The following is a 14065-nucleotide window of genomic DNA, read 5'->3' as shown; positions in this document are numbered from 1 at the left end:
GGGGTTTCTACAATTGCGCCTGGGTTCTCTCGTGCCCAGATGCAGCAGTTGTGCGCATTTACACTTCTGTTAAGTGAAAAGTGCGCCTCGTCAGTCCACAGGACATTTAACAGCCAGTCTGCATTATTTTTCATCTGTTGAAAAGCCCAATTTGCAAATTCATGACGTATCTCGAAATCGGTTGGTTTCAGGTCGAGCACATACACGCAATTGGGGGCAACTGTCCTTTAGCTTGCTATTTATCACCGTTATTAATTTGGAAGTGTTTGTCGGTTTATCACAGATCACTTTCACGAGATGTGGAAAGTTCGTTCCGCCCTTTCTTTTGTTTATGGGACCAAAGCGATGACATTTGATGATATTCCTGGGATCGAAGTTGCATTCACCTGCTAGTTTGCTAACTTCTTCTTTTAAAGATTTACCGTTTTCCTCCAGAAAGTTCAGAATAACAGCATTGAGTCTCCTGTTTTCGGCCTTGAGCGACGCGTGTACCATTGATGCGATTAAACCATGGAATTCGTTAGCTGGTACAGATGCACTTGCGATCGGCCGCTGGTAGTCGAGTATCTCGAGCTTTGTTTCCAACTTTCGGATTTTGGACAAGAAAGTATCGATCGTGTTATTAAGGTGTTGTTCGAGATTTTCAACTCGTTTCAGCTGTTTAACAGAAGGAAGGCACATCAACCAGAAAAAAAGCTGGTTCAGTTTGGTAAAAAGCTTGAACGCTGATTCATCTATTTTCGTGCAGGAAGTATGTAGCCAGTTGCAACAGAAATCACACGATATAACCTTTTTCCTTTTGGTTTGTTGCTATCGGCTGTGCTACGCTGACGGGACTCAAAGTAATCTTTTGTTGTTGGCCTTTGTTGCCGCCACCTTTACTTCACATGGTAGGCATATCGGGCGCTTTCACGTTTCTGTTTTTTTAATTGAAAAATAACTGATATGAAGGACTATAGGTAGTTACGAGTTGTGTAGAAGTAACTGGCTTCTTAGTACCCTCTGTATTCCGTTTAATGGTTTTCTTGCACGAAAAAAGAAAACTTGCAATTACGATAAAATTCGGGAGTACAAGTTTAACGAAACTTATTCACAGGCACCGCATGTGTGTTAATGCAACATCTATTATTTATTTTCTGATGAGGAAGATACGATAATTAACAAACAAATGATCAAAATCAGTTGTTGAGAGATGCGATTGGCAACACAGTCTCCTTCATTTTTCTTTAAATTCATTACAGTTGCACTTCCAACAGTGCAAAAATTATCAAAATCTTGACTTCTTCAATGCATAAAATGAACTACTACTGGAACAAGTGAATAATCAGATGATGCCACCTAGACTACTGAGTACAGGAGAAGAACCATCTCTAGCAACTCAATTTTCTTTTCTTTTTGTCAGAAAAAAAAAACATAGTCTCTGGCTGTTTTGTTGAGTGCATCCACTTCTGACTGACCACAGCTGGCTAGCACTCATGGATGAACAGCATACACCCACTCCAGCTGCTGAAAACAGAGGTTGACACTGATATTGCATCACCAAAATTCCACCAAATGCACAACATAATCTTGTTTGCGAATCAACTTATCAGAACAGTAGGCAAAATTCACCAAGATGGTGCAGTGGTTTTATATTCAGATGGTTGAAGAAGACCTACTTTTCATTGCCGATAATCTGTTTCGATGCAACATTTATCTCTGATAACTGATAAGCAATTTCCTATATATCAGTGTGATGCTGAGTTTGTTCTAGTATCAACTGTTATGAAGTATATATACTGAGTGATTCAGTTAACCTTGCCAAGATAATGATGTCATACAATTTTTGCTTAAAATTATCAAGTTCAGCAGAAAATATATAAGTGCTTATGACTGGATCAGCTTTGATGGCTTAGCTATATCAGGACTAAATAAAAGTGGACATCTGAAACAAACTGATCAAGTGCAGTATTTTTCACACAGCATTCTGGCCTTGTACTCTGCAGATGTTTCAGATTACTTTGAATTCAGCATGCTAAATTTAGTTTGAACTCTTAAAGCCAGTCTCCGAATTAAACTACTTTGTCACTCATTCTATTCTACACGATAAAAAACATCTCTTAAGCATTAAACATAATATAAATAACCTATAAATAAAATTGCACAAGAACAAGTGCTTTAATTTTGCTCAATTCTTGAATGACCATATTTTCCGGTGTATAAGACGTACCTGGTTATCAGGGGCATATTTTGGGGGGAAAAAACTATCATCATCAGATTCCTGACATGTGCCTTCAAGTAGTGTGCAAGATATTTTGATAGTACTACAAGTACATGAAAAACTTACATCATTACTAACTCCCTATCAACAATTTTCCTCCAAATCAATCTGTTATCTGTCAAGACTCCAAAATTATCAGATCTTATATTTCTGTCCTCTAAGGCAATGCTTCCCAAACTTATGGATGTAAAGGCCCCTTTAGAAAAATTAAAATATTTCACAGCCCCATCAGAAAAAAAAAAAAAAAAAAAAAAAAAAAAAAAAAAAAAAAAAAAAAAAAAATTGCATGTGATCTGTGCTATCAGCGCAGTCGCCCGCATAGTTCTTTCCCACATCACCCGCACCTGTGTACACTAGCAATGAAACATTAATTTAAACCACGAAAAACTTGGCCATTTTAAATGAGTACAAGATTTTGCATTTATAAGCTTATTTGTGCTTCTTATCAATAGCGCCTCCTTAACGTAATTGGAAGAATGACAGCACATAGCGTCCTTCGATTGGAACAGGCCTAAGTTCAATTCTCATCGTGACAGGAGGAATTTTTATGTGGATTTTTTCAATCGAAGGTGAGTTAGCCGATCTCATACAGAGGTAGCAGGGTTTTTTCTCTTGGAAACCCTGTTTTTCATCCCACATACAAAAAATACTAGTTGTGGTGGTGGTGGTAGTGGTGGGCAGTAGATGGCGTTGATTGGTAGTAGAAGTTCGGTGTAGTGGTGGAGACAGTTGTATAGTGGGTGTCCTCCCGCGATGAGTCTTCGGACTCCTTGGAGGTGTCACGAATACAAACAAACAATACCTTTGAAATGAAACTTATATGAATAAACATATATTTACTAATATTCATTAAGCGCCGAAATACGCAGGAAGCAAAATTTGTGAACCAACACCAATGTGTGATTTTTTCCATTAAAATATAAAAAATAACAAAAAAGAAATAATAAAAATTAAATACATTTCTTTTAAGATAGAAAAATATATCTACTTAGTCTTAAAACATTTTAAATTTGCTTTCATTATTTCATGACTCCCTCAACAAAACTAACGGCCCCCAAGGGGGCCATGACCCACAGTTTGGGAAGCGCTGCTCTAAGGCACTTTTTACTGTATCAATCCACAATCTTGGTCTTCCTTTGGGTCCTTTTCCTGTCTTGTTTTACTAATCTTTCCTCTTCCATTCTGTTTAAGTGACCATACCACCTGAGATTAGCTCTGCTAATTTTATTGAAAAAAAAAAAAATTATACATTTTTAAAAATAACTATAACATATCACACGTGGACACATGGAGAATTTTGATTAAAACAATTACGTATAAATGAAAAAATGAAGGATCACATTAATCTTCATCCTCAGAGCTAGACGAATTAACTTCTGAAATCTCTTCCATATTTGAAACAGTCATTGCTTTCTTCAAACAATAAATCATCTTCAGTACCATCAAGGGATGCCACACTTGTTAAATGACTTAATAATAATCTCTGCTTTTATTGCATTCTATGAGGTTTTAACCCATCCACACACTTCTGAAATTGTAGATTCTTTCTTCATCTAGTTTGTGTTACTTCAAAATTTGAAGACTGCATCTAGTTATGCCACTTCTCCTTCATGGATCCTTTAAATTGCTTATTAATGGAGACATTTAAAGGTTCTAGCTTGCTGGTTAAACCTCCCAAAATTAAAACTCAGTTTTCAACTAGCTAAGTTTATTCTTAATAGCCTCAGTTCTATGGCAACGAAACTGATCCCATACTAGCAAAGCTGGTTTCTTTAACATTCCACCAGCATACCTGGATCATACTTTCTTATCCACAATTTCATTTCTTCTTCATCCATACAGCATTTAAGGTGAACATGAATATAAACTCCAGTAAGCAAGCTTTGCTTGGGTATTGTCTTCCTTTTAAAAATCAAAAAAGGCAGCAATTTAGTAACATCAGCACAGTATGACAAAACAAAAGTGTAACGAGTTTTTTGTAGCCACAAGTTTTAACAATAATACTTCGTGCACCTTTGACATCTACTGTTTTGTTTGAAGGCACATCAAATGTCATAGATATCTCATCCATATTTCCTAACATTAATGACACACTAATGAAAATCAATATCTTTAATTTCATATTTATCCAGCATCTTTTGTGATATTTTTGCTTTTGTTCACATACATAAGTTATTTTGTTTCATAAACCTATAGTACATGATGATGATGATCCTGTAAATTCAACGATACCTCTGCCTGTTGCCACTCATTTTGATTGGTGAATAATCATTTTTATAGATATTGAAATACCAGATTTTCTGTTGTCTAATACCCACATTATTAATTATTCCTCAAATTCTGGCCATTTTACAATTCCTTTATGGAGATTATGTTTATTATTTAGTCTCTTTTAAGTCCTGTTCTTGTTTTCTCCAAGTTCATATAATCTTTTTGGTTGGTAGTGGCCCAAAATACCATGCTGCTATAATAATGCTTTCAAACTTGGCATCATTGCACATGCAAAGAAAAATAACAATAAAGCATAAGCATGGTATTTTGGGCCACTGCCAACCAACAAAAGCAACACAGACATTGAGCAATGGTTTAATGATAAAAATAATCTTAAACACTAGAATATATTACTAATTCTATTGCACTTGAAAGACCAGTGGATGCATGACAACTGTCAGGCATGAAATGCTTGTCAACTGTCATTATGAAACTGTGCAAGTTGTAAAGTATAGGATTGACAACTGCTGAGCCCCGTGGGCCTGTGTTTTAAATGAAACCAGATGCATTAAGATCTGTTTCACTATGCAGAATGTATCCTTGTCTTCTTTAATTAGTTATAATTATCTATGTTTTAAATTTCTTACATATTGAACTTGAAATCATGTATGACAAACAGGCCACAGTAGAAGCATAAAATAACAAATTTTGGTCAATCAAAATTCAAACTGAAATTTCAACCTTCGGCATAGATGCACCTCGGTTTGAGACGAATGTTTAGGGAAAAAAAGTGCGTCCTATATGCCAGCACATACAATAATTTTTTTACTGTGTCATAATAATTATGTATTGTGACATGTAAATGAAAATACAACACAAAGAGGAATCCCAAAAATGCAGAAACTTCAGGTTATGGAACTAATCTACCACTATAAATAAGTTTCATCACCTGAACATTTAATATGTTCACCTTGATATATCTTGTGAGAATTTTCAACTCAGAATTTGCTTTTTTGATCTTCTCTGACTACACACCTATTTTATCAAATTCATTTGCTATATCTATCCCTGTCTTAATACAACCAAACCTATATCCAAATTTTTAATTTCCTTTCTTTAGACGTTGATTTTCTCCAATCCAACTTTCCTAATAGTGACATGATCTCTTTAAATATTTTATAATTCTAATAGGTTTTCCCTTCCAGCTGCACTGATCTACCAGGTATAGCTACTGAAGCATTTTCTATAACCAATTATCTCTCACAAATTGCTCAATGTTTACCAGAATACCAGATAACCCCGACTACTCGTCAAACATACTTAATCATTTCTAACTAAGACTGGCTACCTATGATTCTTTTTTTTGAAGCTTTTGTACATATTTTTCTTTTTGATATGAAATTTGTTTTTATCCTGCTCAAAACTAAATGTGATCCCTTTCTATTTCAAATATTCTTCTAACAGAGTGGCAAAGTATAAAGAGTATGAAAATTTTCATAAACAGCTAAGTACAGACCAGAGTAGTTTATTCAAATACCATTCAGCTTGTCTGTAAAGAACAGGAAGTGAGCGACGTTAAATTCTCTGAAGAAAAATTAAGTACTGCAATATGTATAAAGCAAATTCAAGATCTGCAGTGGTTATTTTATAGTAAATGAAATAACCATTTGACAACCATATGCACATCAGAAACCTAATCACTTTTAAGCTGTATTTTAATTATGGAAGTTAATTAAGATGAAAAGCCAAACGGCTATATTTTCTGGCGAAGTTAGTTAAATTAAGGGGATAAAAATCTCTCATTATTTTACAGCCAGTATGCAAAACTCTAAGATTGAAAACTACAATCTACGAGTTTCATGCCAAAGAACTATCGGCGAATCCAAGCATAAGTGACCACTTGGTAGTACAACACCAAGGCAACTCGAAGCAAAGGTGGAGCAAGATCCCTCACTATCTTTGATATTTTCTCATAATGTAAAAACACAGCTCCTAAGAGATGTAATACTGCTTTACATTATGAGGGAGGTCACTACCCAGACCGGTTTCAACCTTTTTTTCGAGGTCTCATCAGTGAGTAGGTAGACCTGGATGATATCAAAGTTTAAGTGAAAAGAACTTACATACCTTCACTATACGAATGCCAGAGTGGTGTGCCCATATATATTATATATTATATTATAATTAAGATGAAAAGCCAAACGGCTATATTTTCTGGCGAAGTTAGTTAAATTAAGGGGATAAAAATCCCTTATTATTTTACAGCCAGTATGCGAAACTCTAAGATTGAAAACTACGATCTACGAGTTTCATGCCACTTACGCTGATTCGCCGATAGTTCTTCGGCATGAAACTCGTAGATCGTAGTTTTCAATCTTAGAGTTTCGCATACTGGCTGTAAAATAATAAGGGATTTTTATCCCTTTAATTTATGGAAGTTAATGTTTGCTCAACACAAGGGAATGTTCAAACCAGTTTTAACTTATGGATCTGAGAACTGGATTAGAAATAAAATTTCATATCAAAGACTGGAAATCACAAACATGAGTTCTTAGAAAATTAAGGGGACTGAACAGATGGTATCAACATCATATTAAAAATGAGGTTATTAGAAAAGAACTTGACATAGTCAGCATTAAGAAATATGTTAGCAGAGCTATCTCAGGTGGTAACTTAAGAGAAAGGTTAATAAAGCAAGTGTTCTTTCCAGGATGGCAGAAAAAAGACCTAGAGGATGACTAAGATCTCAGTGAATTGACAGAGTAAGAAGTGTTTTTGATGACCAAAATATAAGACAATAAGATAATATTGGATATAACAAAAAATAACAGATTAATCATAATCAATTTCCTGATATGTGCTCTCAAGGGGCATACAGGCTATTGTGTCAGTACTATAGTGATTAAATGTACATTATTAATCTCTTATTAACAATTTTCCTCCAAATTTAGTCTTATATGTCAGCACTCCAATATCGTACCTAACATATCAGTCTTCTAATTCCAGTCTGGCTGAATCAATTCATGCAGATCTTGGTCTTCCTGTAGATCTTTTTTTCTGCAATCTCGGTATCAAACACTTGTTTCGCTAACCTTTCCTCCCCCATTCTGTTTATATGACCATACCACTTTAGATTAGCCTTGCTCATACATTCTTGTATTCTAACAAGGACAGGCTCCTTCCTAATATCTTAATTTTTAATATGATTTTGCCATTAATGTCATATATTCACTCCCCTAATCTTTCTCAGAACTCTACCTGTGGTCTCTAATCTTTATCAAATGTGTTACTTTGAACATGACCTTGTATACTCCAAGTTTAATGATTTGACTAATTTCTCTCTTATTCCATATAAACTTATTTAACTGACTCTGCACCACACCAGCTTTGCTTATTCTGTTACCTATATTTAATTTGCCATCTTCCCTAAAAAATGTGCTAAATAGCTAAAATATTTTACTTGTTCTATAGATTCTCCACTGAAAATGAATCTTTAGTTTTTCTACCTATTTTCACATTTCTGGTCTTTTTATTGCTGATTTTCAACATGTCAAATTTCAACCCAGGACACTTACTTGCACTGGATCTGTTTAAAACTTACATCATCATCTTCATAAAGCAAAGAGCTAAATCTAACATCTCTGATTCTAATATCAGATTTAAATGTCACTTTCTTTCATAATGTGATCCATATAGATGAAGAATAAGGGTGGAGATAATCTGCATCCTTGTCTTACCCCTGATTTTACATCAATCCATGTTCCTGTATTTCCTTCAATTCTGACTGCTGACGTACAACTTAAATACAGATTATGTTGTACTGTATAATGCTCCATTTACCATATACAACTGTAGCATTCTGAAAAGGCTTTTCTCTGAGCACCTTGTCATATGCCTTTTCCAGATCATCTAAAAACTTAAGTACGGATCCTTGTTAGATTCTCATGTTTCTCAACTATTTGTCATTAAGTGAAAATATGATCGTGACAATCTCTATTTCGCCTGAATTAAGTTTTTTCTTCTCAGTTTCTCTTCCACAATTTTTTTTTTTTTTGAATCAAGTATGTTTGCATAAAACTTAACTGGAACACTCAGTAGAGAAAATTTTTCTAATTCTCACATTGTTTTCTCTTTTTATATATAGGTACTACTGACAACTCTACTCCAATCATCTGGAATTTGACCTACTGACTAGACCCTCTGAATTATGCAGTGTAGCCACTGCAAAACTGTCATACCTTTATATTTGAGTTTCTGGCCTAATATCCTCCAGCTGCATTTCCACATTTCAGGCTTTTGATAGTTTTTCTGTCTGTAGTACTGATACTTCTGTTTGCATTTTTCTTTAATATTTTTTGCTGCTTTTCTGCCACTGCTTGTATTATTTAGTCTTTCAAAGTAAGTTTAGTCTTTCCACTGAGACTCCAAGGTTTGGTTCTTGTATTCAAACTGTTTCATTTTTTCCTGAGTATTGTTTGTGTAGTTGGGTCTACAGTTAACCTGTAAAAGCTGCTCAACTTTTAATTCTTTAAAAGCTTTCTTATACATTATTCCTTTTTATCCTACTTAGGAGACTAAGTGTTGATCACTTGCAATTTCAAATCCTCTATATATCTTGTATCCTGAACCAGCAAGAAGATATCACTATCAATGAGGCTTTTCTTATTTCCTGCATCTTCACTCCATGTGACTGGAACATCAAGTTACTAACATGACTAGTCCATATCCTGAGTAGAAATCTATCAGATACCATTATTATTAGCCTTGCCCTTTCCTCCAAATTTCCCCAAAACATTTCTATATCCTTGGTGGGATTCATTTCTATTCTGCTGTTTTGATCTCCAACAAGGACTACTTTTTCTTTATATCAGTTGCCTGCTGTAATGACTTGAAAAATTCCTCTAATTCTTCCTTAGAGGAGTATTCTGTGGTACCATAGGCACAAATAAGTTTCATTGTCTATTTCCCATTTTGAAGATTATTCATATAACTACTCAACTGATTTCTAATCAAGAAGTTTATTTTCATGTTTGGTTAACACCAAACATGAAAATAAAGTTAGGAAAGGAAGGTTACCACCTTCCTTTCCTTGATTGTTATTGCCCAAATATAACATCCGATATTTTTTATTTAGTAGGATCTCACTTGTTTTTGTCTTCTTTATCTCAGTAATGTCAATTATATGCCAACAGCACTTTTCCAGTTCTTATGCCAGTTCAATTCCCCTTTCTTTGATACTCCTTATGCTGATAGTTCCTATCTTCAATTCTTCAGATGTTGGGTTTGTTCTCCTTCCTCTAGATGCTCAGTCAGTTTGTTCCAGCAGCTGACATTCCACTGTTTACCCTGGTTCCCATAATGAAAGCAGTGGGAGCCTTGTTTAACCAGACAATGCCTCAGCTGGCAAGAAATCTCATGTTGTAACATATCTTTCTGTTTAAGTCAATAGAAAGTAATTTGGTCAGCTAAGTCCCAAATTGCTAGCCTATTCTCATTAATTCAGTACTCAGTGGATATCCACTAACAGAACACACCACATAAAAGTGAGGATTGGATATTAGGTCAGAAACTAGTAGGTTCTCCCCATTTCCTTAAATGTGATGTGGGGTTTCCTTCTAGCTATCTGGCTTTGACCCCCTTAAGAGACCCCATAACAGATGAATTTGAAGGAAAATTGTTGATGAGAAGTTAGTAATGATGTAAACTTTCCATGCAGTGCTATCATAATATTTTGTACATCGCCCTGAAGGCACATATCAGGAATTTGATTATAATGATGTTAATGTTTGATATATATCTGTTAACGAATTACGTATTTTTTATTTACAACTTATGTTATTTATAACTGATCAACACTAATTTTATTTACAATTCAGTAACATTTTCTTGTGTATACTTTAAGGGTCACTTCAGGGTTCAACTGGGAAACCTTTAAATAACTTGCAAAGAATGGCAAGAACTGAATTAAACTTCTTATACACTGTCCGGGATTACCAGTATTTGGTATCACACCAAGTTGATTAATGAATGAATGATGGACTCGCACTATGGAATCTAGCCAAGCAAAGTGTATTCTATGCTGGCTGAAATTTCATACATAATATGATGGTATGACTCAGTGATGTATCAATTATAATTTTGTAAATGACTAGTTATATTTAAAATGTTGCACTATAACTCTTAGTGAAACTAATTGAGTGATCCCGCTGGAATCAAGAAATATGACTGTATTACAAACCATTAAGTTAAAAATAAATAAAATCACTTACTAATATAGAGTTAGTAGATCTTCATACAGATCTCATAAACATATTCAAATGAAATGGAGAACATATAGTATTTATTTTTCTTTCTATTATTTTAGATCTTTCAATACTTTTGCCCTATCAAGTAATAGATGTTTCATATGAAGGCAATAGGAGAGAGGGAGAAGAAAAATGACAATTAAGGTAGTTGTTAAATTTTAGATACAAGTTATGTCCAGTAAATTTAGAATAAAAAAAAAAAAAACATTATGCTGATTAAACATCTTATATATATATATATATATATATATATATATATATATATATATATATTTTTTTTTTTTTTTTTAAGGTTTTTTTCCCCAGTTTATCCTGGAGTTTTTCATCCCACAAAGCAGGCAAACCAGCCTTGAGAACTCAACACTACAGGGACATAGGATACACCAGGGCGTAGGGCTGACCACCTTATCCAGGATACTACAAATGATGCTTGAGGTTACAAAAGGATAAAAGATGGTAATGATGACAGGATGATTCACCATCCACCTGTGAATGGTTAGATTTCGGATGATTAATAAACCCTCGACACCGCAAGTTAAAGGAGGGTAAAAAACATTATGCTGATTAAACATCTTATATATATATATATATATTTTTTTTTTAAGGGTTTTTTCCCCAGTTTATCCTGGGGTTTTTCATCCCACAAAGCAGGCAAACCAGCCTTGAGAACTCAACACTACAGGGACATAGGATACACCAGGGCGTAGGGCTGACCACCTTATCCAGGATACTACAAATGATGCTTGAGGTTACAAAAGGATAAAAGATGGTAATGATGACAGGATGATTCACCATCCGCCTGTGAATGGTTAGATTTCGGATGATTAATAAACCCTCGACAACGCAAGTTAAAGGAGGGTAAAAGGAAGATAAGATGAGATGAGATATATATACATATATATATATTTTTTTTGCATGATTTTAAAATTTCTTCTTTGGTATATTTATGAGCTCAACATATAAAAAAAACTTACTCGATAAAAGTTCCAAATCACGGGGGCATATGCACGACCCTCAAGATTATGTGTATGCCTTTTTCCATCTGTATATGATGTAACATCAATATTTGTGGTAAATTTCAATACTTGCTGAAACAGAATAAATATATATATAATGGTTAAGATTAGTCTAGACTAGATTAGTAATGATTCAAATATTTATAAAATTATGATATCCATGACATGGTGTTGGATTCTGAATATATAGAGATTAGAGTAATTATTATTTGGTTCAGAATCCAACATGATCTTCCATCACAAAGGCTAGACTTGTAAATATTATTTAATGTAAACAACTTATTTTGCAAATTAATATTCATATAACTACTTTAATTTTGTCTAATATCTAATTATTTAATCAAAGATATATGTATTAATAGTGATAAGACTGTATTAAATATTATTAAGCTATTTTAATTATTACTATGTTAATATTATAAGAATTTATATTCAATATTTTAACTGCGCATTTATTGAAATATAAATATTCCTTATTTATTCCTGTTTGTGAAAGTTTAACGTTATGTAATAGCTCAATTTTATTTATGTTTTGTTTTGTTGTCATGGAGACACATGTAAGTAAGCTAGCGCAAGAATTGGAACAGAACGTGAAGAGGAGGTTTATTGAAAATGCTGAAAGTTTACTGGAAAGTTAAAGAGATCTCGAGAAGAATTTAGGCGGGAAAAACAGATATATAAGCGACGAACGCTGGAATTATAGAGCATTAGGAGATGAGAGCATTAGAGATTTATTAGAGAGAGAAGGATTGGCATTAGGTTGGAATCGGGCATTCGGCAATCATAGTGCGATAATAGCGAGTCAGCAAGTCACTCAAGCAACTAAATAAAGTCTACAAGTTGAGAAGCAGTTAGCTAATAAGTTTCTGAATAATAAATAAAGCAATGGAAGATAGCTGAGTGACTACTGAATGACTAGCGATATTTTAGTTGAGATTTATTTTCAGGGCCGACCTTTCAAGGACACACTGAAACGTGAAGCATAGTAAGAAGTAACTAGAAGTAACTAGAACCTAGAGAATAAATAGAGGCAACAGGGTTGTGTTTAATGATAGCGGTGTTTAGAATTATAGTGCCTAAAGAATTATTTGAATGCCGGAGGAATGAACATCTGTACATATAAAACCCCAAGTTAAAGAATTATTGTGTATTGCCCTAATTCAAGAGTAATCAGTAGTGCTTCATACAAGAACATCTGATTATATGTATTGTGCCCATAAATTAATTCAGTTAATGCTAGAAGATTTATTTTAATGAGTGCTGTTTATTGTTAAAAGTGTTTACAGTTATAAAAAGTGTTTGTGTGTATGTTGATGAAGGAAGAAGATTAACGGTAAGATTATTCCAACTTTAATATTTCTGTTCAGAGAAGTGTGCGAGTTTCATCTTAGAATTCCCTGATGTTAACAGTAACTATCGTGGAGAATTAAAAGAAGCGTAAAATTAAAAGTGTCTGTTTATGAAGAGGTATTACTGCGATTTTATTGTATTTTGGAACTTAAGGAACTGTGAGAAGACTGTAAAGTAGAGATAGCAGAATTACCATTGTCTGAGTTTGCATGACTGTATTGCCAGGAAGGTTGAAGTGTTTCTAATAACTTAATTAGTGATTTGAAGTTAAGTGTAAAATTTGTGATTTTAAAATTAAACGTTTGTTTTGTTAATCTAAAGTTGTATTTTGCCTGAATCTCTTTTACTGCACCATTCATAAAATATTCGAACCAAATATATATATAATAACATCATATAAAAGAGGATAGTTGTGAGTTGGTTTTTCTTCGATTCTTGAACTAATTCAGATATAGAGTGGTGCAGTCTATAAATATAAATTTTCTCTATATTGAATTAGAAATCAACTAGCAACTTATAATTTTGTTTAAGAACATAATAGTGACTAACATGTCGGATCCAAAGTATAAATTAAGAAGTAGGATCCAACAATGGGATAAATAAACATACCTGATTAATAAATAAACATATGTAAATATATCTAATTTCACAAGAGTAAATTTTTTAAATGTGAACTAAAGAACCGCCTATCCTTTGTAATACAAGGGACACTCGTATTAAACTGCATACTTTATCTAGGTTTTGTATCCTTTGTGTAAGAACTAAGTTTGTTTTTTTTAGTCTTTTTGAATATTCATTTACATAAGGAAGCAGGATACTACAAATGAGACTTGAGGTCACAGGGATATGAAGTCACTAGCCTCTATACAAGTAGCCCATTCATACATACTTCACATGCAATTAAACTTCACATGCAATTAAAC

At 33.7% G+C, this 14065-nt stretch overlaps 1 protein-coding gene across 1 annotated transcript in view; it reads right to left on the bottom strand.

Annotated features, from left to right (window-relative positions):
- NO66 (Bifunctional lysine-specific demethylase and histidyl-hydroxylase NO66) overlaps positions 1 to 14065 on the bottom strand; it is a 295812-nt gene that overhangs the window by 212287 nt on the left and 69460 nt on the right. Inside the window, exon 7 of the mRNA XM_090407239.1 lies at positions 11751 to 11864. Coding sequence (XP_090263365.1) covers positions 11751 to 11864 — 114 coding nt within the window. The remainder of the gene's footprint in view (positions 1 to 11750; positions 11865 to 14065) is intronic.

The sequence above is a fragment of the Typopeltis vanoorti genome, chromosome 17 (genome assembly GCF_054136105.1).
Source record: "Typopeltis vanoorti isolate ZY-2024b chromosome 17, IOZ_Tvanoo_1.0, whole genome shotgun sequence".
Lineage (NCBI taxonomy): Eukaryota > Metazoa > Arthropoda > Arachnida > Uropygi > Thelyphonidae > Typopeltis > Typopeltis vanoorti.
The sequence above is the reverse complement of the archived record's forward strand: the minus strand, read 5'-3'. Positions and strand labels throughout refer to the sequence as shown.